Below are 25,956 nucleotides of genomic sequence, written 5' to 3' on the forward strand. Positions count from 1 at the left end.
CCTTGTCTGGATCACATGGAAGGGAAGCTTAGGGTTCATGCCATAAATGAGCACATCCCTTCATTGCTGTCCAGCCAGGCGCAGAGACCTGTCACCCAAGAGAGCCCTCTTTTTGATTCATGTGTTTAGCATAGGTCAGTGTAATTTCCCTGACATACAGCTCCTCCTGGTGCGCACTGTCCCTGCCCAGGGCTACAGGGACCGTGGGGCTAGCTGGATCGCTGCACTGTGAACAGCAGGGTCTCTGGGCGGAAGGGAGAGGGAAGGGCTCCCTGGGGAAGTGAAATCACAGAGGGGGTGGCGGTGACTCCAAAGGAAAGGGACTGGCAGGGTCTCGCTGGTGGCTTTGGCCCAATCCCTGCTGCAGTCAGAGTTGAGTCATCTGGAAGTTGTGGTGGAGCGGGAAGTGTGTGGCTCCCAGGGGAGGCTTGTTTACTGCATGAATAACAGCAGCTCTGTTGTTCTAGGGTTGTCTAAGTGTCTGGGAGCGCTGCCCCTGCTCGGGGCCAAAAGCACCCTCAGAAGAAACCCTGGCATAGGCACCTTGCTGTGGAATGCGCCTCCCACAATAGCCTTTTGTTTGTGTGTGTTGGTTTGGTGATGGGATTGTTTCACTGTTGGGGCGTGTGCGGGTCTCTGCTGGCCTCTCCTTGCCCTTCCTGCATTCACTGCCGCTGAGCTGCTTCCTCTGGCTGCCCTGGGATTAGTGAGACCGGGCCTGAGGCAACAGGAAGGGAAGCAGCATGTGAATGGCCCACACTGAGCTGGCACTAAAGCCCCTGTGACTGTGCCTGCCCTGCCTCCCTGCTCACTGTGGCCGGTTCCAGGGCTGTACTGGCTCCTGGGGAGCCGCTTGCTTGCCCAGGCCAGATAGAGCCTGTTTGCTGTTTCCTTCCTAGCTCTCTATGGGCTTTCCCTGCTTTCCAGCGCTGTGTCCCAGTCTCCTGCTCTCGCTCAGCCCAGCTAGGAACAAGTGCCTAGCTGCAGGGCTCTGGAGCCCCAGGAAGCCATGTCTGCCCTGCTAGGCGCACTGACCCAGGCCAACCCACAGGTGCTGGCCATTAGTGCTCCCTCTCCATTCTTGGACACTGGGGGTCCATCCCTGTCCTTGTGGCTGGAGGCTGCTGAGGCCCAGCTCTGCCAGCTGTCTGAGGTGCAGGGGCCTCAGAGCTGTCTCCCATTCTGTCTGTGATGTGGGGCTGGTGCGAGTAACTGGGCTGGGGGCTGTGGAATAGGGAAAGCTCTGTACTATGTGCTGGGGGACTGGGGAGCAGGGGCCTGTGACTTTACCCTGTCTGTCTCCCTCAGAAATCGATAGATGCGCCTCTGTACCTGACCCGTGTGGCCCAGGCACTTGTGTGAACCTGCCCGGCAGATACAGCTGCATGTGTGGCCCTGGCTATCGGCTGCATCCTGGCCTCCCCCGATGCATTGGTATGTCACTAGGTCTGCTGTTTCTAAAGGGGACACTGGGGAGACAATGGCTATCAGAAATCCCACGTCAGGAAACGGAGCATGTGGAGAGAGGCTGGCTCCTGAGCACAAAGCCTGGCTGAGCCAGGCCCCTTGCAGGGCACCAGCCCCGCTGCCTTCCTGAGCAGAACAACCCTGTGGCCTGGGATCATTCTCTGTCCTGCTTCCCCAGTTTTAGTAGCCAGGGGAAGTCTGAAGGGCAGAATCATCCCTCTCCCTCCATGTGTGGCAATGCTGCCCTCCAGTGGTGGATGGCAGACAAACAGGGGCTTGTCCTGTCTCTGCAGGGCCCTCATGTGTCATCAAGCAGGCTCCCTGGGGAGGGAAATACTGAGTGCGGGAGGTGGGTCCCCTCAGGCCCTTGCTCATCCCATCTCCAGCATTGTCTGTAGGAAATGGGAGGGCTAATGGTATTGCCCGGATGACCCTGTTCCTCTGCTTTGGACCCAGATGATGATGAGTGTATGAGAGATCCCTGCGCTGGGAAGGGTCACTGCATCAACAGCGTGGGCTCCTACTCCTGCCTCTGCTACCTGGGGTACACCCTGCTTGCCTCCCAGGATGCACAGACCTGTCAGGGTAAGCGACGCTCCAGCTGGCACACGCCCACAGCCTCAGGGAGAGCCTTGCTTGCAAGGTTCCTGTGACCTTCCTCGGCTACATGTTTCCTGGGTAATGGGGGTTCCAGCCTTCTCCTTCATATGGGCTTCCCGCCCCCCTCCCCCAACTACTGCCCAAGCCTGCCCTAGGAGGACCCCTCGTGAGGGGGCAGATGAAGTTGCATTCTCCTTGCTCGTTCCCCCAGCCTCTCGCCGGGGTGGGCCAGTGAGCAGTGCAGGCTGGGGAAGACTGCAGAAAAGAGTCAGTCAGCAAAGGCTTTTCCTCCAGAAAACCCCTCAGCTTGGGGCTTGTCTGACCCAGAGGCCAGTGGCGTGGAGCCCAACTAGCCCTGCATCCCCTGCCCTGTGTCCCAAGCACTGTCTCCGAGCATCTGGAGAGGGCTGGAGGCAGCTCGGCAGAATGTCACCCACTGGCAGCTGGCAAGCAGCCCTGCTTCTTGCTCCACTGCTGGTCTGGGCTCGTTATTAGCTGGCAAACAGGAAGCCCTGGCGCTGGCCCAAACTGCCTCCAGCCTGCTTTGGCATGTGGGGGTGACCAGCAGCAGCAAGAAGGGGCTGGGGCATGGCAGAGTGGAGGTGTGAGTGACACAGGCCCGTGGGGACTCTGGCCGTGAGTACAGCCTGGCGCTGCCATTCCTCCTCATTGGCATGAGGGCAGAGGTTGGCTCTCAGGAGGGATTTGAATGAGGGGCGGGCAGTGGCCATTCAGAGTGGGTTTGGGGCAAAGGGACAGGGAGGACTCTGCACACAGGCAGAGCCACCTCTCTCACCCTTAGCTGAGCCCAGTTCCCTGACAGGACCTATCCTTGGGTGCTAATAGATCTGAATGAGTGTGAGCAGCCCAACATGTGCCAGGGGGGGCAGTGCACCAACACACCTGGATCATATCACTGTGAGTGTGCCAGGGGCTACATCTTGGGCCGCACAGGACAGTGCGAAGGTGAGTGTGCTAACCTCCTCTACGTGAAGGGCTCCAGCGCCTTTGTGCAAACCTCAGCTCTCCGTGCCCCCCTCCCTCCAGATCTGCACTGAGGTACCTGCGCCTTCTCACTTTGTCACTTCAGTCCCCTGACACAAGTCTGCCCCCACTTGCCTGGGGGACTCCCCACCCCGCTGCGGGAGAGGGGAGCTCTCTCCCCAAGCTCATTCCCCTTCAGACTCTCACTCCCCCCTCAGGCCCAGTGGGACCCATCCTGAGCCCCTTCTTCTGGACTGGAAAGGGAGTGTGTTTTGTTCTTGGGCTGGTGCTAGTCTGGAGGTTTGGCGTCTGTCATTGCTTGCCCCTGTTTGAGCCCTGGGCTGGCAAGTATATTGAAGATATGATGTCTGCAGCCAGCTGCATGTACACAGCATTTCACAGTGATTGAAAATCAAAATGGGCATCCTACCAGGTGTGGGAACAGGCCACAGAGACAATGAATGACAAGTGGGACTCATGAGAATCTCCCTCTGAGCCCCAAACTCAATGCACCATAAAGCCCGTCTGCTTGGAGTCACAGTCACTCTTACTTTGGCCAGAGCTGGCTGAGAAGGTTAGATGCAGGTGACAGTGGTTCCAGCTGCGAGGATGTTCTGGATAGGACTCGATCTGTCTCTCTCTTTTCCTGGAGTCTGAAAGCAGGGGGTCTCTTTGCAGACATTGACGAGTGTGCTGACCCCAGCACCTGCCCCAGAGGGAGATGTGTCAATGCGCTGGGCTCCTATGAGTGTCTCAGCTGTGCAACCGGTTACCAGCCGATGAATGGAAGATGCGTTGGTAAGGAGGCGAGAGCTGTTCCCCCCAAGACCCCTCCCCACCTTGTGGAAACTCCCTCTTGCCTGGCAGCAATTCCAGCCCTAGCCAAGCACTCCTGGGGCTGTAATGTGCCACACAAGCCTTGTGGGCAGGTGTTGGCTGTGGGAAATGGCAGGCAGGAGAGGCTAGTGTGTGTACCCTGAGTACCACGCCCTGCAGGATTGGGTTGTGGGGAGATCCCTGGGGATTTCAGAGCACCCCTGTTCCTGGATTGATGGGCCCCTTTGCTGTGTCTTGCAGATGATGATGAGTGCTTCACCGTGGGAACCTGTGCTCATGGACTGTGCATCAACCTGGCTGGCTCCTTCAGGTGTTCCTGCTACCATGGCTTTGAGGTGACAGAAGATGAGAAGAGCTGCCAAGGTATCCTATCCTCTACCAGATGCTTTTGGACCCAGTGCAACTCCTAGTGAAGTGTGAGGCATTGTTTCCATTGAGCCTGGGGCATTCCTGAGTGCATGGCCTGGCTGCCTGTACCTCCCTGCCCCAACCAGGGTAGCTAGGTCCTGAGATCCTGTGGGGATACCCCCTCTCCCTCCTTATCTATTATGGATCTATTCCCCTCAATGCACTTGGCTCTGAGAGGAAGCCCCGCCCCTTCCTGTGCTCAGATCTGGCCCCTCCTCCCTGTCCAGCTCTCACTCTGGTTTGTGGGTTTATTTAGATATCGATGAGTGTGCGACCCACAACCCCTGCCGCATGGGACTCTGTATCAACACCGAGGGCTCCTTCTCCTGTGCAGCCTGTGGTGCTGGATACACCGTGTCCAGAGATGGCAGCATGTGTGAAGGTATCTCCTGTGGAGGGGTGAGATGTGTGGGTGCCAGGGAGACTGGATTCCTTGGGAGGACGTGCTTGCAGTTAGGAGCAGGCCATCGGTGGTGTCCGGGGCTGGATCTCCAGCTGTGGCTGCAGAATCTCGCAATGTTGCATGTCACGCGGGTCACTGGGCCTCCCCCAGCCCAGCTGAGGCAAAGCTGCCAGCTTGTGGCACAACATTTTCAGGCAGCAGTTGTAATCAGTGCCCCTAAGGCTGAGTCTCTGGCCTGGGTCTGCATCACTGGTGGCCTGAGCTGAGCCACTCTTCCTACAGCAGCTCCAGCTGAGCTCCCTGCACTGCACTCGGGAGAGCTTCTGGGGAACAGCCCCCTGAATCCCAGCGAGACCCACTTGGAGAGCAAAGGGCCTGCTTCAGCGGTTTAGCTTTTGCAGAGCAATAGAGAGCTGGGGGGGGGTTCGAGGGGAGGTCACTGGGGGCCTGCAGGTGTTCAGAGAGGGACCGCTGCAGCTTCAGAAAGGAGTCTGTGAGAGTCAGAGCTAATCCCCCAGCTGGCTGTGAGTACCTGGCGGTCAGGGGAGCGGGGGAGCAGAGTAGGCGCGCCCTGTCCTTCATCCCAGCTGAAGTTCCAGTCTCTGCTCTCCCCAGATATCGATGAGTGCAGCTCACCAACTGCCTGCCCCTTGGGAATCTGTACCAACACGGACGGCTCCTTTGCCTGCCAAGCCTGCGATGCTGGCTACATGCTCTCCTCCAACAGACTCACCTGTGAAGGTAAATCACCCAGACTGCTCTCTGCCTCTGCTGGGAGCTGTAGCTGCAAGTGAGGCAGTAATAAGTGTGTCCGTAGTGTCAGACTTGGAAGCCAGTGGTCCTGCTCCCAATTGGGTCACGCCCCCGGTTGGGTCACGCCCGTGGTCAGGTCAGCTTAGCCCTGCACGTTGGCAGCACGTCGTGTTTGGAGGGGCAGGGGGTATCTGAAAGGAAATGATCAGATCTGGGAAGGGGTACAAGTACCCAGCTCATTAATGAGATTCTCAGCTGATACTAATTTATGGGGAGCTGCAAGCCCCACCGAGGACAGCGTAATACAAAGCGGCCTAGAGAGACCAGAAACACAGGCAGGGAATAGTAGAATAGGATTCTGTTCAGAACAACATGACTAATATGTCTGGAGAAAACAACCCCGAGCCTAGGTAGTCAGTGGGAGGGGGAAGGCTTGGAATCCGGAATGGCTGAGAAAGGCATGGGGCCGTAAATTAGGAATTTCTGATGCAATGTGGAAGCAAACAGGGCCCCTTTGGGCTGCAGGCACAGAGCTATCGTGTCTCTGCCAAGGGGGAATAGCCAGGTCCTACTTTGTGCAGCGCTGGTGCATTTATTGTGGGCACCTTTTTATCAGAAAGATATTGGCAAATCAGAGGGAGTTCAGAGAAGACCAACCAAGGTGATCAGGGGGCTGAGCTATAGGTAAGGGTACGATTATGTCACAGAGATCGTGGAAGTCACGGAATCTGTGACTTCCAGAGACCTCCGTGACATTGGGGCACTGTAGCAGCCCAGACACCGCTGGCAGCGGGGGCCCTCCTGCAGCAGCCAGCTCAGCTCTCTGCCCCCGTGGGTGGTGGGGCCCCCTCTCAGTTCCCAGCCCTGCAGGTCCCTGGGGGATCCCCCCAGCTCCCAGCCACTGGGCAGGGATGGGGGGGCCACAGCTCCCAGCCACTGCAGCAGGACAGGGTGCTGGACCCTCCTCCCTCCCCATTTTGTCAGGGATACTTTTAGTAAAAGTCAGGGACAGGTCATGGCTTCCGTGAATTTTTGTTTTTTGCCCATGACCTGTCCCTGACTTTTACTAAAAATATTCATGACAAAACGATAGCCTTAACTGTAGGGAAGTGCGAAATGAGTAAAACCTGTCTAGTTTGGCTAAACCTCAACTCCAGGGACAGGGGGACCTGGGAGGAGTTTATAAATGTCTGCCGGGTATAAACTGCAAGGCAGAGAGGAATTATCTAGGCCTGTGGTGCAAGGGGTAAAAACAAAACAAAAACAGGCAGAGTGTTAACAAGACACGGGCAAGCCAATGAAAGAGGAAAAGCTGGCAAAAGAATAATGAAGTAATAAAGGCCCCAATTCAACAAAGCATTGAAGCACAGATTTATCTTCAAGCATGCGAGTGGTGGTATTGAAGTCACCAGGACTGCTCTCTGTCTTAGGGTACTTCCACACTGCAAGCGCTACAGCAGCACGGGTGGGTTTCTATTGTTGTAGTAGTTGGGTGGTAGCAGTAGGCCCTGAGCAGCATTACTGGGTCTACTTAAGTTTTAGGTGCAGGCCCTGAGAGCGCTTTGCTAAATAGGGATCTGGTTACTCGAGTGCTTAATGGTAAGCATGTGGATAAGTGTTTGCAGCGTTATTGGCAATAATAATAATAATCACCAATAAAAGTAATAAGGGCGTTAGACTAGATGACCCTTGTGGTCCCTTCTAACCCTATGGTTCTATGAATCAGGAGGACTGGGATGAAATTGTGGAAGGGAAAGCGAACGCTGGGCCTCAGCAGAAACTCCCGGACAGTGAGATCTGTCAGACTGCAGCAGACCTTGTGGAACAGAACTCGAGACTTCCCTAGTAACTGCTAAACCTGTGGTTGTTAATTGTTCCGTTCCCTAGGCCCTGTTGTAACTTGTGTGCGGGTTTTTTTTCTGGTGTAGCTCTAAGGCTGTGCTCTGTCGTGGGTACGTGAAATTGTGGTGTAGGACATGAGTTTATGTTGCTAAGTTACCCAGGAGTGGCAGAGCCACAGGTGAGGTGTGCAGAGACTCCTGCCAACCGGTCCTCTATACTCAGCTGCACCAGCGTAGGTTCTGGATCAGCCACATATTCTGCAGGAAAACTGCCTTAGGAGTGTGATTGAGATAATTTAAGGTTATTTGTTTCTCCCATTCACCTAGCTGTATAGGCCTCGGAGGAGAAGAAAAAATAGAACTAATATTGTTTAGATCCCCCTATGAAAATGACCTAAAATGGAATTTCTGTATCTCCTAATGCCTGATACCCTGCACTGGGGATACCCTCCCCCAGCACCTTTCTGCTGGTATCAGGGTCACCTTTCGGACCCAAGATATTGGACCTTAAATCTGTCTCTGGCCCAGTGCCTGTCATGGGTCTTCAGCAGGGATATTTTTGGAGAGAAATCCCACATTTGAGGGCAAAGAAGGAAACATTTTTGTGGTTTTGTTGTTTGTTATGAGAAGCAGTTCAGATGGCTGGAATGGTGGAGAAGGGCCCTTCAGAGATGGATCAGCAGGCAGAGTGCAGATGTAGTCCAAGGTGCTTGATAAAGACCCCCTGGTGATGAGCATGGCATGAAAAGCTAGTGAGGGAGAATAGTAGCTTCTCTCATGGCTAGGCAGTGGAGCACCTGGGAACCACCAGCATACAGATGGTAAATAAACCCACTAACAGGGGGTCTTCCCAGCTGTTTGGGGTAAAACTCATGAGCAGAGGCAGACTGCACCTGGTGGTTCCTCCTGGAGAGGGAGAAGGCGGCTTGGCCACTTTTCTTCTTCCTCTAGGTTTACAGCTGGGCCTGAGGCACACACAGGAAAATGAGGTAAAGTTTCCATGCTCCTGATGGGATGGAAGGATTGCACATTTTGTTCCGTTTGTGGGCTAGTCATGTGACTCCCTCCTTAGATGGGTCTTTCCCGGCATGTCACTTCCCCATGCTCGCTGCTAGAGCAGCTGGAGGAGAGAGCATTGAGGGAATGTTATCAAGTGTTTGGTGACTGACCCCAGGAGAAACTGTTCCAGTCTTCCCCTGCTGGATTGGTGACCATGGCTCTAGATTTTGGGTTTTGTGTGTGAAGAACAATAAGAGTTTTGGGATGGCTTATAACAAATGAATTAGGGCATGGATCGTCTGCCAGGGAACTGATGGAAGCTAGGGATGTTTTAGAACTGAGTGTGGTAGGAGCAGAGGTGAAAGTAAGCTGGTCCGGTCCGGCGTACTGGAAAGAGCCAGTACACTGTGCCGGACAGGACTGGCTTCCGCGGCGGTGATTTAAACGGCCCAGTGCTCCAGCCGCTGCGGGGAGCCCCGGGCCCTTTAAATCACTGCCAGAGCTCCGGCAGCTGGGCTCAGGTGGGAATTTAAAGGGCCCGGTGCTCTGGCCGCTGCGGGGAGCCCTGGGCCCTTTAAATCCCTGCTGGAGCTCTGGCAGCCGGGCTCCCGCAGTGATTTAAAGGGCCTGGAGTTCTGCAGCATCGGGAGCCCTGGGCCCTTTAATTCGCCTCTGAGCCCCGGGGCTCACAGCCGCCTCTTCAGCTGGTAGCTCTGGGGTGATTTAAAGGCCCTGGGGCTCCCAGCCATAGCCGGAGCCCCAGGGCCTTTAAATCTTGAAAGGCCCCGCCTCTTCTGGTTGAGGCCACGCCTCTTCTGGTTGAGGCCATGCCTCCGCTCAGGGCTCCAGTGTACCGGTAAATCCTTTAAGTTACTTTCACCCCTGGGTAGGAGTAATCTTGCCCTAAGGCATAAATGAATGGTGCTCTGTTGCGTACACCGTGCGCTTGGCACTTAGCAGAGGCACGGTCCCTGCTCTGCCCTGAGGAGCTTTCAGGCTCAATGTTTCCACCTCTAACTTCTGTGATGGGAACAGGCAGAGCAAGGGAGGTGGGGAATGTTGTTGGTGCCCTCTGCAGCCCGCAGGCTGGTACTGACGGGGAATCAGTCCTCTTAGACTCATGTACTTTCTCACAGTCAGAAAAGCTGCACTCAGGACCTGGCAGGCTTGGGGGACTGAAAATGTGGCAGAAATGTTGTTTTCTTCTGAGGGCCTGGAGCGTCACACCTCCCCTGGATGGACCAGTGGAAGGGTGGGAGTAAGGAGCTTTCGCTGCCCTGTGGGAGGGTGGAGAGCTGCCTCCCGCATGCATTAGCTGAGCTGAATTGTGTTCCAAAAGAGGCAGGTGAATGGGACAGTCCAGGGTGACAGAGCCAGGTGAGGCCGAGGCTACATCTGGCTCTCTACGGTGGACATGGTCATGCTGGGAGTTGGAAGCCCATTTCCCTTAGTGTTACCTGCACACTCTAGGGCACCCCACCTTTACTCTTCCATGGACTCCAGGCGTAACCCAGTTAATTTAGGCACCCCCACCCTTACCCAGCTCCTAGGACTCAGGGTGTAATTTTCTGTGGGTTTGCGGCACCATTTACCAGTGAAAGAGCCTTTCACGGTAATATTCTTAACCTCTGTTTATTAACAGCTCTCAAAACAGAATACACATGCTAAGCATATAATGCTCCCAATAAGGACGACAAACTTTTCCTGGTGGCCAGTCAGGATCAGGTTGCCCGGGGCTCCTCCAGCTTCTGCACGGTGTGATTGGCAGGGTGTTGAGGTCTGGCAGCTCTGATCTTGGGCTGTGTCCTGGAGTTGGTTCCAGAGAACTTCCTTTTGGACCCCAGTTTATATAGTTAAACTTGAGTCCTGCTTAACTGTACCTTAATCCAGTGGTTCTCAACCTTTCCAGGCTACTGTACCCCTTTCAGGAGTCTGATTTGTCTTGCGTACCCCTTACTTAAAAACTACTTGCTTACAAAATCAGACATAAAAATACAAAAATGTCTCAGCACACTTACTGAAAAATTGCTGACTTTCTCATTTTGACCATATAATTATAAAATAAATCAATTGGAATATAAATATTGTACATACATTTCAGTGTGATACTTGAGCCTGTTTTTCACTTGTGAGCCTTGTCTGAAGCCCGAGCTCTGCCGCCCAGGGCTGAAGCATGTAATTTAGCTTTGTGTGGCCCCCTGTGGCATGGGCCCTGGGCAAATGCCCTGCTTGCCGCCCCCTAATGCTGGCCCTGCACTTGCAACCCCCCTAAGCCCGTCCCATGACTCCCCTGGGGGCTACAACCCCCAGATTGAGAAACATTGATCTAGATGAGTTGAGTACCCCCTGGAAGACCTCTGAGTATGCCATTTGGTTCATGTACCCCTGGGCAAGAACCACTGTCTTAAACAATAATTTTAAACTAAAGTACTACAAAATAATTCTTTGACCAATCCTAACATATTGTGAAACAATTCTTTAACCAATCATACCCCACCACCTTAGTTGATTTAAATCTTGCAAAATTAGATATGGCCCAGACAGAAACAATCAAAGAACCAGACAGAAACCATGCAGATGAACAATAGAGAAGTATGGACCATAAAGGCAAAACAATAAAGTAAAGATTTCACAATCACAAAAATGATTCCTTGCCAGACAGAATGCTATCAAACAAAGTTTTCTTTAAACATCTTAAGATCTGTTTCTTTATCTGGTGGTGGTGGGTACTACTGGAACAGGATGGCCTTCTTAACAGCCCGATATGTCATTGGTTTAATGGCGTTTAGATGGAATGTGAGGATGTGACTTTCTGCTTTTTAGCTCATGGCTACTGCTGTCTTAATGTGGCTGCAGAAAAAGGCCTCAGACCTTACGTTAATGTCATCCCATCCCTCCTCCTTACACACCCACCCACACCCACACCCACACCCACACCCACACCCACACACCCGTACCATCACCCAAAGAGTTCTCCTTAGAGCTCTCCTTAGAGCTTACACCCTGCAGGTAATAGCAGGTTGTTGGCCTGTCCCCCAGCCATGTCTTAGCCCAAAGGAACAGATTTAGTTCCTTCAACATTTCATTATTAATGAAACTCTTAAAGCACTGATGACGGCTGGGGAGGGCCAGGAGATGTTAAGGGATGGCTGGAAAGGATGAGGGTGGGACGTTTCCATAGCTAGGAGAGAATGAGGGGCGATGGTGGAGAAGGGTTAGGCACCAGGAGAGTGGGGTCAGATGGGGTGTTTGAGGGTGTTGGGTCACTTCACTGACATACACTCTTGTGCCTTTAGCATGATTCTTGTCATGGCTCTTCTCTGGTTTCCCTCCAGTTTGTGGCACTGAGGTGCCCAGTACTGAACTAACTTGGGGACAGGCCCAGGAGACTGGGGCCTGGGTTTGGTTTAGCAAAACCTCCTTGGTTGGTCCTGGTTTGCCAAGGCAGGACTAGCTCCGATCTGGGATCCATGGGTAAAAAGACACCAAAGTTTGAGGGAGCGTTGGAAAAGGTGCTGCTGTAGCTCCTCTAATCGCAGCATTCGAGAGCTGTATAGAGCCTCTCCCCTTGGCGTCCCCTGACGGGATCCTTCCCTGTAGGCAGCCCCAGGATCGCACTGTGGGCTGACAGCCAGCGGCTCTGCCCTCAGCAGGCAGGAAGGTATCTGAACACTAACCTGCCTGCGGCTGTCAGAGGCCTGAATTGCTGCTGCCCTTGGCCTCTGTTTGTTTGTGGCAGTTGCTCATTGCGCACCCGCACTGGTCCTGACTCTTAATTCTGTGCCTCTCGGCCTGGGCAGATATTGATGAGTGTGAAGACCCCACCGTTAGCTGCCTCGGAGGAGAGTGCCTGAACACACCGGGCTCCTACGTCTGCCACTGCCACCCTGGATTTGAGCTGCTCAACGGCACTGTGTGTGAAGGTACGAGCCCCGCCAGGGCCTGTCCATTCCGTTCCCCTTTGGACCCCACCATGGAGTCTGGGGCATCTGCTGGGAATTCCCATTTCTACCCATGTAGGGGGATTGCAGTGCAGCCTGGGACGACCAGCCTTTGGAGCGCTGCTCCAGAGCATTAACCAAACATGAGGTCACCACTGACGCACTCCCTGTACCTGCGATGAGAGGGCTGGATGGGACCCTAAACCCTCCCGGGGCCTGCCCTGTGTGGGCTGGGTGCGGGGCCCTCCTGCCATCTGCCCCCAGCCAATTGTGTGGAGCTAACTCATGTTTCTCCTGCAGACATGAATGAGTGCCTGGGCAGTGAGATCTGCAGCCCCAATGGCGAGTGTCTGAACAGCCACGGATCCTACTTCTGTATTTGTGCTCCTGGCTTCTCAAATGCGGCTGGGGGAGTCAGCTGTCAAGGTGAGGGACTGGGAGAAATGTCAGCAGCTAAATGTGCCTTGGACCCTGGCTATTGCCCTGGGCTCTCCCTTGCCCCTGACCACCTCCTGGCTCTCCCCCTGGGCTTTCCCCTGCCCAACTGTGCCCCCTGGCTATTCCCCTGGGCTCTCCCCTGCCCCTGACTATGCTCTCTCCTTTCCCTGGCTGTGGTCCCTTGTCCCCTCTGCCATGGTCTCTGCCCACTGTGGATAGTATTTATTGTGCAGGGACCAGTGTACACCCGTCAGACAGCCTCTGTGCTGATCTTCATCATGTCGTCTCTTCCAGACGTGGATGAATGTGCAGACAAATCCCGGTGTTTGCGAGGCCAGTGTTTCAATACGGAGGGCTCCTACAGATGTTTGTGTGAAAATGGCTTCATGCACTCACAGGAGACTGATGACTGTGTAGGTAAGCGCTGGTCTCGGGGGAACACAGGGCTCTCCCCAGATCGCTGGCGTACGTATGAGGGTCTCCTTCCTCACACAGAGGGAACGCCTCTACTTCAAGTACCACTGACACTCGTCACTTCACTCCTGCTCCAGAGCCACGAGGCCTCTGCCCCTTCATTGGTTCTCCCACTAGCTGTGCCACGACAGGGGGCCCCAGGGCCCACATTGGGTTTGTGGGTCGGGGGGCCTAGTATCAGGTCATTAGTGGATTTGTGGGGGCAGCTGCCACAGGCCCCCAGTGTGGTTGAGGTCTGGTCACACCAAGGCTCTCCAGTGGGGTTGTGGGGTCCCCAGTTCACTGTCCCATCTCTTTGCACTTCTCCTTCTGTGTCCGTTGTCACCGGGTGACAGATGTGGACGAGTGTGCGGATTTCGGGGACACTGTGTGCGGCACATGGAGGTGCCTGAACACCCTGGGTTCATACCGCTGCGTTATGGGCTGCCAGCCTGGCTTCCACCGGACACCGCTGGGTGACTGCATTGGTGGGTACCGCTGCGTGCTCTCTTGCTGTGATCTGTGCTCTCTCCTGGTGGGCGGGGCGGGGGGCTGGCTGGCTCAGTTGGCATCCTGAGGATAAAGCTTGCTGCCCAAGCCAGAAGCAGGGAGGCGCCTGTGGTCGTGTCCCCGGTTAGCGATGGGGAGGAGGAAGTGCTTGGCCAGCGTAGACGTAGATAATGCTGAGTGCTTGTTTTCCTGGCTGTTTGTGTCTAGACTTCTCTCTTCTTGGCACTTGGTAACAGACGCTGCATTGTGCAGCTTTTCCTCTCAGGGAGATTCCTGGGGAGGTTACAGTCCATTTCAGGGCCAGGATTGTATTGCAGCGCAGAGTTCCCCAAAAGGCAGCAGCCTGCTGGGGTTCCTGGCTGTGCCTAGCTGCTTCCCTGGGGCTGCTGGATGAGCTGTGCTCTGACAGAGGCTGGTCGCTTGTCTCTGGGGTTGGTGCATGGAGATCCCCCCCTGCAGAGCCCCGGGGTTGGATTTAGGGCTCCCAGCCAAGGGCAGCATTGAAAGGTGACACTACAAAGGAATTATTGTGGCGTTAAAGAATCCCCCAAACTCTCATAAGATTGTGCGAGGGGGAGGCATCACCAGCCGGGGCCCAGCGCTGCTGCTAATGCCGTAGGTTAATGCCATCCGAGCTCAGCTTCCACTCCTTAACGTCCGGACAATGCCAAGCTGCAAACATGCAGCTTCCTCAGCTGCTGTGAGGAGATCTCACGCCCCAGGCAGCAGTGGGAGGGGTATCAGGGTGCACTGTGCACCTGCAAGGTCACCCCTCTGCCAGGCGAACCAGCCCCTGCAGCCCTGACTCCTCCCAGCTTTGGGGAGGTCTACGGGTGTAGTTATGGGCAGGTGGGGGTCCCAGCAAGCCCCTGATTGTGCCCAAGCGTCATAAAGCCAGGGTTTGGGTGCTTGTGGGGTCTATGTGTGCGGGGAGCAGGCTCTGCACAGCTGCAGGCAGAGCTCTCCATGGGTCAGGGTGTGGAACTGAGGAAGGAGAAAAAGTGCAAGTCTGCCACTGATCAGCAAGGAGGTCAGGAGCAGGAGAGCACAGTCCCTATCTGTGTTCATGGCCCCCATATGCTCCCACATTCTCCCATAGGACTCTATATACCAGCCTGTAACACCTCATATTCAGCTTATTCTATCCCGTATTAACCCAAACTCCCCTATCCTTGTCAATAATCTCCATATTCTCTATACCTGCCCATGGCCCCATACCCATTTGCACTCCTCCTGTCTCGTATACTTTCACATATTCATCCCATATACCTCCCTATAGCCATCTATATCGCCTGTCCCCCTAATTCCCCAGCTCTGCCCGTGTCCCCTGTATACTTTTTCATCCCATCTCTACCCAGTTGGAGCACTGAATTGTATTGGAGGTTGTCCTTATGGTGACTCTTCCCCCATGCTAAGTTGTTCCCCTTCCTTCTTGCAAATTAGGGAGGGGAGCTGGGCAGGCCTGGCCCTGTGATCCTGCGGCAGCAGGGGTTGAGAGCTTTTGCTCTGGGTATTGCCTACCCCTGATCCCCGGGGCTGACCCAGGTGGGAGGGCTCTGGGAGTGTGATGGGGATGGTCTGGGGAAGGGAGGTTCTGCACTGACCCAGACCCTCCTCTCTCCTGCAGACATAGATGAATGTGCCAACGAGACGCTGTGCGGGAGCCATGCCTTCTGTGACAACACGGATGGCTCATTCCGCTGCCTCTGCGACAATGGCTATGAGAACTTGCCCCCAGGCCAGGACTGCGTGGGTAAGAGTCACTCAGTGCTTCTGGCCTGATGTCTTCATGCTGCCTCAGTGCCTGCGCCAGACTCGCCAGCGCATGGGGCCCTGCACCCTTTGTGCTGCACCCTTTGTGCTGTCCACATCTCAGTGGGGGTGTCCCTTCCCGGCGGGGGATGGGAAAAATCCTTTCCCTGTGGCTCCCTCAGGATCCCTAGTAATGAGAGGTGTGCACGGGTGAGTGGGGCTATGAGCAGGGGCAGGAGGGGCAAGTGGCCACCAGGTGAGTCTCCAGGACATAGGCCCTTTTCAAGTAGATGGACACAGGGCCCCCTGGAGGTCAGAGAAGCTCACTTGGGGGATCAAAAATGGGCAAGGCCAACACCTTCTACCAGGGAGGGAGCTGCAGGTGAATGGTGAAGGGTTAATTATTGGGTGTTTACAGTGGAATGTGCCTGAATCGCAGCAGTTGGAGGAGGAAATGCCCTGTCAGACCCCACCTAGTCCATTCCGGGGGGCCAGGGCAGGATCTATTCCCAGCACTCTGTCCAGGTGAGGTTTAAATGCTCCTGGTGAAGGGGCTTCCTGCATTTCATGGATAGGGAGTCCTCTTGGTGTTCAACACTGTGTAGTCTGTCCACGGGCTCATTCCCGTGTCATTCCCACCATGGACACACACTGAGACATAGCCCCTCTGGGGTGAAGAGCATCCGTGACTCTGAGGACTCAGGTGGATGCACTGTCCCATTGCGGGAGCCCTCAAGCCGTTTCCTCTGCCTTGTGTCACAGACGTGAATGAATGTGAGCTGATGGTAGCCGTGTGTGGGACCGCGCTCTGTGAGAACGTGGAGGGATCATTCCTGTGCCTGTGCCTCAGTGACCATGAGGAGTACGACACGGAGGCAGGAGAGTGCCGGCCACGAGCTGGCATGGGTGAGATCTCGCTGGGGCGGGAGCTGGGTGCTAACGGGGCAGTGCCAGCCAGGAGCTGGCATGGGTGAGATCACGCTGGGGCGGGAGCTGGGTGCTAATGGGGCAGTGCCAGCCAGGAGCTGGCATGGGTGAGATCTCGCTGGGGTGGGAGCTGGGTGCTAACGGGGCAGTGCCAGCCAGGAGCTGGCGTGGGTGAGATCTCGCTGGGGCGGGAGCTGGGTGCTAACGGGGCAGTGCCAGCCAGGAGCTGGTATGGGTGAGATCTCGCTGGGGAGGGAGCTGGGTGCTAATGGGGCAGTGCCAGCCAGGAGCTGGCATGGGTGAGATCTCGCTGAGGCAGGAGCCAGGTACTGCCTGGGCATTGTTGACCATGAATGGGTGTGGGTGAGATCTCATCTGTGGGGATCTGTTCTGAAGGCTGAACAGTCGTGCGAGGGAGGCCACATTGCCAGCCCTGTTTTCATCATGGGAGATTCTGGATGTGGGGTGACCTTCCCTAGGGCTCCAGAGCTCAGGCTGGGAGCTTGGCATGTCATTGAGGCCTTCTGTGGCACATCTCTTGTGTTCTGTTGTCTCTCAGGGGATCCTGAGCGGCCCATAGCACCACGTCCCGCTGGCTCAGAGCGGAAGGAGTGTTACTATCACATCAGCGACGTCCAGCTGTGTGACAGCGTCCTGGCCAAAAACACCACCAAGGAGGAGTGCTGCTGCACCGAGGGGGCTGCTTGGGGGGACAACTGTGAGACCCATCCCTGCCCTATCCTGGGCACAGGTAGGGCACCGTCCCCAGCATTCCCCTCTCCTCACGCAGATCAGAGCAAATAGCGTGCTCACTGTGTCCTAACCTAATCATACCTACTCCTGAGTTTTTTCTCTCTGCCCGCTTCCCTTCCTGTCTGCAGTGGAATACAGTGAGATCTGCCCGAGTGGGAAGGGCTATATCCCTGTGGAAGGGACTCTGCTCTTTGGACAGACGTCATACACAGGTACCAGCACCTTTTCTTCTCTTCTCTCTGCGGGGCCTGAGCTACTGGAACAGTCGTCTGTACCCACACAGGCTCTGAATGGGTACATGTGGGCCTGAGAGGCCAAGTATGTTAACTGGCTGCACCTGGAGGGTAGGCCGGGCTCACTTAAAGAGGAGTCCCAGCTAGGAGAAGCTGTCGGTGGTTGCTATAAAGGCAGGAAATCTGACACAGAAGGGAGCTGGGCTGGAGGGAGGGAGGATTTTCTGATATCAAATGAAGTCCCCCTGGAAATTGAAGAAGAGTCTATTAGAGAGAATGGACACAAAGTAGGGGGGGGGAAAGAAAAGAATAGAAGCAGAAGCAGGTGATAATATCAACAAAAAAGCAAAGCTGAGGAAGGAAATAAACTAAAATGCTACAATTGTAAGATCACTAGTCAAAGAACAAGATTAGGGGATGTTAAGCCTTTGAAAGTAGCTGACTGGATTAAAAAAAAGCATAGGGGATATTGTAAGAGCCAAGAGGCTGTGAGATGGGGATCTTTTAGTTGAATGTAAAAACAAAGAACAAGCGGATATAAAAAGTAAAATGCTAGGGAAAGTTAAAATAAGTTACCAGGGGGTAACGTATGGCAGGCCATTAGAGCTGACCAGTGATGAGAAGACCAAAAGCACAGGAGAAGATAAAATGTTAGTAAGTAAGCAACTAATTAGTAAACCAGGAGGAGAAAGCAAAGCCATCAACAGCTGTAGTGTTGAGGGATGGCTCTACCTGAGAAAGTAACGCTAGGGTTTCAGATATTCAGAACCAAGCCATATAGCCCTCTCCCCTAAGGTGTTATACGTGCCAATGGCATGGGCACGTCGCAAATGTTTGTCACAGTAACTGTGGAGGAGAGCATTCCTATGAAAACTGTATAAGAGGGACAGAGGCCAAATGTAGTAACTGCGGTGGTAATCACAGTCCAGCATATAGAGGATGTAGTGCAGCAAAACAAGTTACTGAGATACAAAAGACAAAAATTGTTAATAACATGCCTTATGTGGCAGCAGTAAGGGGACTCTCAAAGCATTAGGAGGAGAAGGAAGAGACAATCAGCCCAGGAAAAGAGGAATTGCAGACACAGCCTTATTCGATAAAGACTATGATAAACACTGCAGAAGGAATAGGTGACATATACTCGTAGTGAGAAAAAAAAGATGAATTGTACATCACAAACAAGGGGAAAAATCAGAAAAAAATGAATATTGTAACAAGGGCAGCAGAAAAATACTTATAAGTTAGCAATTTGTCAATGGACCGTATTCATGCAATTTTGAATGAGGTTAATGGTGAAACGTGACTAGTATGGAGATCTCAGTCTTTTGCTGGAATGTGCACAGTCTGATCGTACATGGTCAAGAACTAAACGAAAATATCCTGGAAATGAAAACTAAACCAGATTTCATATGTATACAGGGAACATGGTTGCTTGGAAAGTTTGCTTTTAAAATTCCTTTAGGCAAGACTGAAAACTAGGAAGAGGACAAGGTGTTTGTACTTTCATAAGGGAAGGATTAAGCTACATAGCAGTAGAGAATGAGGAAGTAAGCCTAGAATATAATGTTGTTGAGATCCCCATGCAGAAGAGAAATATTTCTGTAAGGATTTATAAAGTCTACAACCCTTATGGGAAATTAGAAAGTTTGGAGCTACAAAAAAAAGTGAAGAATGCTAAATGACCATATATTATATGTGGTGACCTAAATAGTGATAAAAATTGTGGGGAAGTAAACCCAGCTGATAAAAATGGTGCATATTTAGGAAAGTTCATGGATGAAAACAATCTAATGGTTTTAAACGATGACACCCCAAATAGATTTAATGCAGCAGATGGTAGTTTTTCCTATTTAGATGTGGGAATTATAACAGCAGATATTGCAATTAAATGCAACTGGGAAATATATAAGGAAGAAGGAATGGGGAGTGATCATCACAGTATTCTTGCCACCAAGTTAAAGAAGTATGGGCTGGATGAATGGACTGTAAGGTGGATAGAAAGCTGGCTAGATTGTCGGGCTCAACGGGTAGTGATCAATGGCTCCATGTCTAGTTGGCAGCCGGTTTCAAGTGGAGTGCCCCAAGGGTCGGTCCTGGGGCCGGTTTTGTTTAATATCTTTATTAATGATCTGGAGGATGGTGTGGACTGCACTCTCAGCAAGTTTGCAGATGACACTAAACTAGGAGGCGTGGTAGATACACTAGAGGGTAGGGATCGGATACAGAGGGACCTAGACAAATTAGAGGATTGGGCAGAAAAAAACCTGATGAGGTTCAACAAGGACAAGTGCAGAGTCTTGCACTTAGGACGGAAGAATCCCATGCACTGCTACAGACTAGGGACCGAATGGCTAGGTAGCAGTTCTGCTGAAAAGGACCTAGGGGTCACAGTGGACGAGAAGCTGGATATGAGTCAACAGTGTGCTCTTGTTGCCAAGAAGGCTAACGGCATTTTGGGCTGTATAAGTAGGGGCATTGCCAGCAGATCGAGGAACGTGATCGTTCCCCTTTATTCGACATTGGTGAGGCCTCATCTGGAATACTGTGTCCAGTTTTGGTCCCCACACTACAAGAAGGATGTGGAAAAATTGGAAAGAGTCCAGCGGAGGGCAACAAAAATGATTAGGGGTCTGGAGCACATGACTTATGAGGAGAGGCTGAGAGAACTGGGATTGTTTAGTCTCCAGAAGAGAAGAATGAGGGGGGATTTGATAGCAGCCTTCAACTACCTGAAGGGGGGTTCCAAAGAGGATGGAGCTCGGCTGTTCTCAGTGGTGGCAGATGACAGAACAAGGAGCAATGGTCTCAAGTTGCAGTGGGGGAGGTCCAGGTTGGATATCAGGAAAAACTATTTCACTAGGAGGGTGGTGAAACACTGGAATGCGTTACCTAGGGAGGTGGTAGAGTCTCCTTCCTTGGAGGTTTTTAAGGCCCGGCTTGACAAAGCCCTGGCTGGGATGATTTAGCTGGGAATTGGTCCTGCTTTGAGCAGGGGGTTGGACTAGATGACCTCTTGAGGTCCCTTCCAACTCTGATATTCTATGATTCTATGATTTCCCTATACTTATTATTTTCAAGGGCAAGGTAAGGTTAAAATAATGGAAAATTACCCACCTGGAATCTTAAGAAAGCTAATTGGGAGCTGTTTACAAGTAAATGGACGGAATTTGTGAATACTCATTGTGTGAGTGATGACAGAGAATGTCAGTGATAATGTAATAATGGAATTAATAGCAGCAGCTACTGTAGCCATATCTCGGATATTGAAGTACCCCCCAAACTCAAAACTCAGTTGTATGGTAGAATGAGGAGTTCAAAATGGCGGGTAAAGAAAGGAATAAAGCCTATAAAAACGTGAAAACCACAGTGACTAGTGAAGATTGAATGAAATATAAAAGATGTAAGACAATTGCACAAGGAATTTTAAAAAATAAAATCAAAGAAAGAGTTGAAGGAAGTCCTGTGGGTGGATAAAGAAAGATACCACGACATCAGAAATTCACAGGCAAATTAGAAGAATGAATGGAATTCAGACTAAAGTCCTGCCAACACTAGTACTTTTGTCATCAAAACTTTTGTCAGCCAGAGGTGTGAAAAAACACACCCCTGACCGACATAAATTTCACAGACAAAAGAGCCGGTATGCGCAGCGCTATGTTGGTGGGAGAGTGTCTCTTGCTGACATAGCTACTGCTGCTTCTTGGGGTGGTTTAATTATGCCAGTGGGAGAGCACTATTGCCAGCATAAAGCGGCTACACAGAAGACCTTGCAGCTGTGCTGCTGTAAGGTCCGTAGTGTAGACACAGCCTAAGAGTAGCCACATTCCAGGTCTCATTCGGACTGACAAGATGATCAAGTTCTGATAATGAGAAAGCAGAAGTTTTAGCAGAAACTTTCCAAGGGATGAGTAATGATGGAAATCAATGTTAAATTTTCCACCAGATTAAAAGACAATTCATTGAAGAGAGCCATGTTCTATTATGTAGTTGAGGTAAACATGAAGGTACTAGACTGAATCAATGGTTTTGAATGGGAACCTGACGAAGCTATTGATATCAGCAAGAATACCTCCCCGGGTAAAGATAATATATTTAACATAATGTTTAAATATCTCTCTGAATTTATGGGTTCTCTGGGAATTATATAACACTAAATGGGAAAAAGGAGTTATTCTGGTAGAGTGGAAACATGAAGTAGTAATTCCAGTACGAAAACCAGGCAAACTATTCACAAATGTGGATGTCTATAGACCGATTGGCTTTACATCCTGTCTGGATAAAATTATGGGGAGAATGGTGAATGAAAGATTGGTTTCCTTTTTGGAAAACAATGACATCATAGGTAAGGTGCAAAGTAGTTTTAGGAGAGGAAGATGGACTATTGATCACATTGTTAAATTAGGAACTGAAATACAAAAATGTCCCAAGGACAAAGGTTTTATGATAGCTGCCTTTCTAGATATTGAGAAGTCATATGACATGCTGTGGAGGGACAGCTAGTTTGTACAAAGTAGGTGCACTAGGGAAAAGGGGAAGAATGTATGGATGGATTAGAGAATTTTTGAGTAAAAGGACCATGTAAAGTCAGAGTTGGGAAAGTTATATCTAATATATACAACATTAAAAATAGCACACCCCAGGGAAGGGTTATTTGTTAAATAAGATTGGATTGATAAGTGCCGAGGTAGGCATCGGTCTGTATTCGCAGATGACTGTGCTCAGTGGGTTAGAAGCAGGAATGTTGAGGTGGCAGAAAAGGGAATCAGCAAAGAGTTACGAGAGATCTCTGACTAGGGAAATGCATTTCATGGGCTTTCATGCTTTCCATTGATCTTTACGAAAAGGAAAGTTACAAAGGAATGTAAACTGTATATGTAGGAAGAACAAATACATAGAATTAAAAGGCTCAAATTCTTAGCGGTAACATTTGATACTAAATTACTTTGGAAAGATCTCATAAACCAGCAGTTCTCAAACGATAGGGTGGGTCTCCCAAGAGAGGCGCAGAAATGTGTCAAGGGAGGCTCAAGCTGTTTGTTTTTTTTTCTTTTAAAGAGCTCCAGCTGTCAGCCCCGGATGGCTGGGGCTCGTGCAGAAGGGCCATGCACACCTGGGAGGCAGGGATAAAGGGAACAGCCAGAGCCCACTGCTTGGCTGCCCCCGCCCCCCCATCCCTCACTGGGAGGCAGCCCGGGCTCAGGATCTTCTCACCCCTCCCAATCCCTCACCGGGAGGCAGCGGGGCTCTGGCTGTCAGCCCTGGGGTGGCAGCAGCAGCACAGAAGGATGGCAGTGGGGCACTAAGTCTGCTGTGAAAAGTGATATTGACAAATACCACTTTTTCACATTACCACCCTTACTTCTGTGCTGCTGGCACAGCGCTGCCTTCAGAGCTGGGCGCCCAGCCAGCAGCCGCTACTCTCCGCCCTGCCTTCAGAGCTGGGTTGTGGTATATGTACTTGGGACTGGGGGAGGTGTAAACGACTACAGACACAAAGAAGGGGGGGCCGATCAAATACGTTTGTGAAACAGTGTTATAAACTGTATCAAAGGAAGAATTAATCTGCTTAAAAGTCTTGCTGGGACTAACTGGGGGGCAGATAAGAAAATGCTCCTGATGGTATACAGAGCCTTAATCAGAACAGTTATAGACTATGGCTGCCAAGCTTTTCGGTCAGCATCAAAATCAGAACCTAAAAATATGATTTAATACAAGCCCAGGCACTACAAATTACGTACATGCATGCATTACAGTACCTATAAGCATGCTACAGATCACTTCTAATGAAATGTCATTTACACTATGAATGAAACTACTGGACTGTCATTTGTGGGATTTCCTTGCCCAGGAAGGAGTGGACTGAAACCAATACCTGGCTGGAGGGCCAGGAAGTTACAGGAAGAGATATCACCCCAGGGCCGGAACAGCTGTCAGCAGGGGGGGGCCTGATGGGGAAGGAGCTTGCTATGCCACCCCTACCCATGAGGAAGTGCTCTAGAAGTGAGTGCACTCCTCTACAGCATTGCACTGAGAAGCAAATCCCCAGGACACCTTTGGGATGGCTCTCTCTGGCCCTAAATCCAGCAGCGTCGGTGGTGGGAGGTTCTGAGACAATATTGACAAATGTGGCTTTTTTGACTGTTCAATATAGCAGGAGTGTGAAAAACTCCTAGTATTAAGACTGAAATGCCCTTTCCATGAGAAGCCCCCTCTTCCCATTGCCAGTAACTCTGGCAAACTAATTCTTTCTGGGCCGATACTTCTCAGGTTTGATTGCAGCCAAGAGGCAAAGCTTTTTGGGAAGTTTCAGCAGAATCCATACAGCCGTTTTTGAGTTCTACATGTTTGTAAACCAGACTTCCAGTCTGTAAAGATTTAGCTCTTTCTCCTCCCGGTTGCCGAGCTGGATTCCAAGCTTGTGGGTTTGGAGTGTGGACTTGGCTCAGGCTCTGGCCCTTCAGCTTCACAGGCTGGATTTTCAAACCAGTTAAAAATATAATCGTGGAACTTGTTTGTCTGCACGACTCAGGGAATTGCATGTGCAGTGTCTGTAATGAACCCTGGGCCCACGACTTCCCCTATTCCCACTTTGCCCAGGGTGATTCCCTGCCCCTGCTATACCTACAGGCGATTCCCCCTCTGCCTGAGGTCAGGACCTAGCTGCTGAGCTGGTTTTCCCCAGCCTTGGCTCATGTCGACCTCTGGGATGGAAGGAGCAGGTTCTCTTCCTGCTGCTTGGCCGCAAGGCACATGGCCTACGTGACTGACGCAGCCTCCCCCGCCCCCTCTCTTGGCAGATGCAGACGAGTGTGAGATGTTCGGCCCCGAGATTTGTCGGAATGGGCATTGTGTGAACACGGTGCCAGGGTACAAGTGCTTCTGCCGCTCTGGCTATCTCTACGACTCCAGCCGGCTCGAGTGTGTGGGTGAGATGGCCCTTCCCCTCTGGACGGCTCCTCCCTCCCTCTGTCTGGGCCTCCACTCCTCACTGCAGGAGGCAGGCCCATTCTGTCCTTATGTGGCACCAGGGCCCTTGCTGTGTGGGTGGTGGCAGTGCTGGTGCCCATGTTATGTGAGGTTAGCAGTGTTATGGAGCAGTGTCCTCTGGGTTCTCGTATGGGTAGGGGTTGGCAGAAGCGTTCCCCAGGGCCTTTACACAGTGTGTGTGTGTGTGTGGGGCAGGCATTGGGGGTGGCAGAGGCGCTGCCTGGGGCCCTTGCACAGTGTGTGTGCAAGGTGCGGGTAGGGTGACCAGGTGTCCGGTTTTCAATCGGAAAGTCCGGTCAAAAAGAGGACCTGACAATGTCAGGTCAGTAGGGTAGCCAACTTCCTATTTGCAGAAAACCGAACACCCTTGCCCTGCCCGTGCCCCTGCCCTGCCCCTTCTCCGAGGCCTGGCCCCGCTCACTCCTTTTCCCCTCCCTCCATTGCTCGCTCACTCGCTCATTTTCACCATGCTGGGGCAGGGGGTTGTGATGTGCGGGGGCTCAGGGCTGGGGCCAGGGGTTGTGGCGTGGGAGGGCATGAGGAGTGTGGGCTCCGGGTGGCACTTACCTCAAGCGGCTCCCGGAAGCTACTGGCATCTCCCTCCGGCTCGTAGGCGGAGGCATGGCCAGGCGGCTCTGCATGCTGCACCTGCTTGCAGGCTCTGCCTCTGTAGCTCCCATTGGCCATGGTTCCTGGAGCTGGAGGGAGATGCTGGCAGCTTCCTGGGAGCTGGGCAGAGCTGGACAGGCATCCTGCCTGCCCCGCTGCAGGCAGCCAACCAGACTTTTAATGGCCCAGTCAATGGTGTTGACCGAAGCCAACAGGGTCCTTTTTTGACTGGGCATTCTGGTCAAAAACTGGACGCCTGGTAACCCTAGCAGTCAGATCTACTGAGCGAACACCCGAAGTCCAGTTACTGTGGACGGGGGAGGGGCCGAGTCATCACTTGCGCCTGCCCCTACTCAGCTGGGGTGGCCCCCTACCTGCCTCAAGTGGCTGCAGCTCTCAACCCCGGCTCCTCAGGCGAGTCCCTCCTGACCCACGCAGGGATGGGGGAGACGGGGGAAAGCAGTGAACGACAGAGGGAGGGGGAAAGAGGAATGAACGGGGGATGGGGCCTCAGGGGGAAGGGGCAGGGCAGAAGCGGGGCCTCAAGAGAAGAGGCTGGGCAAGGGTGGGCCCTCACAGGGAAGGAGAGGTTCCGGTACTCCTGCTGGAGTGTCCGGTTTTAAGATATTACAAAGTTGGCAACCCTAGGTGGGGGACGAGGGTAGGGTTACCATATTTCAGCAAGCAAAAAAGAGGACGGGAGGAGCCCTGCCCTAGCCCCGCCCCTCCCACTTCCCACCCCCCCAGAACCCCCAACCCTCCCCCCGTTCCTTGTCCCCTGACTGCCCCCTCCTGGGACCCCTGCCCCTAACTGCCCCCCAGCACTCCACCCCCTATCTAAACCTCCCTGCCTCTTGTCCCCTGACTGCCCCAACCCTTATCCACACCCCCACCCCCAGACAGACCCCTGGGACTCCCACGCCCCATCCAACCACTCCCCACCCCCTGACAGCCACCCCCAGAACTCCCAACCCATCTAAACCCCTCTGCTCCCTGTCCCCTGACTGCTCCGATCCCTCTCCCCACTCCTGCCCCCTGACAGCTCCCCCCCCAGAACTCCC

The 25,956-nt window shown here is 52.8% G+C and overlaps 1 protein-coding gene across 3 annotated transcripts in view; it reads left to right on the forward strand.

Moving 5' to 3' along the window:
- LTBP2 (latent transforming growth factor beta binding protein 2) overlaps nucleotides 1-25,956 on the forward strand; it is a 116,931-nt gene that overhangs the window by 83,423 nt on the left and 7,552 nt on the right. For 2 of the 3 annotated variants that reach the window (XM_034768529.1, XM_034768530.1), the window contains 16 exons: nucleotides 1,309-1,434; nucleotides 1,924-2,052; nucleotides 2,914-3,033; nucleotides 3,730-3,849; nucleotides 4,129-4,251; nucleotides 4,553-4,678; nucleotides 5,315-5,440; nucleotides 12,093-12,215; nucleotides 12,534-12,659; nucleotides 12,966-13,088; nucleotides 13,481-13,612; nucleotides 15,262-15,387; nucleotides 16,149-16,292; nucleotides 16,873-17,064; nucleotides 17,195-17,278; nucleotides 24,097-24,225. In XM_034768529.1, the coding sequence (XP_034624420.1) occupies nucleotides 1,309-1,434; nucleotides 1,924-2,052; nucleotides 2,914-3,033; nucleotides 3,730-3,849; nucleotides 4,129-4,251; nucleotides 4,553-4,678; nucleotides 5,315-5,440; nucleotides 12,093-12,215; nucleotides 12,534-12,659; nucleotides 12,966-13,088; nucleotides 13,481-13,612; nucleotides 15,262-15,387; nucleotides 16,149-16,292; nucleotides 16,873-17,064; nucleotides 17,195-17,278; nucleotides 24,097-24,225 (2,049 nt within the window). The remainder of the gene's footprint in view (nucleotides 1-1,308; nucleotides 1,435-1,923; nucleotides 2,053-2,913; nucleotides 3,034-3,729; nucleotides 3,850-4,128; nucleotides 4,252-4,552; nucleotides 4,679-5,314; nucleotides 5,441-12,092; nucleotides 12,216-12,533; nucleotides 12,660-12,965; nucleotides 13,089-13,480; nucleotides 13,613-15,261; nucleotides 15,388-16,148; nucleotides 16,293-16,872; nucleotides 17,065-17,194; nucleotides 17,279-24,096; nucleotides 24,226-25,956) is intronic. The other variant, XM_034768531.1, reaches the window with a different exon arrangement.

Source organism: Trachemys scripta, chromosome 4 (genome assembly GCF_013100865.1).
Source record: "Trachemys scripta elegans isolate TJP31775 chromosome 4, CAS_Tse_1.0, whole genome shotgun sequence".
NCBI lineage: Eukaryota > Metazoa > Chordata > Testudines > Emydidae > Trachemys > Trachemys scripta.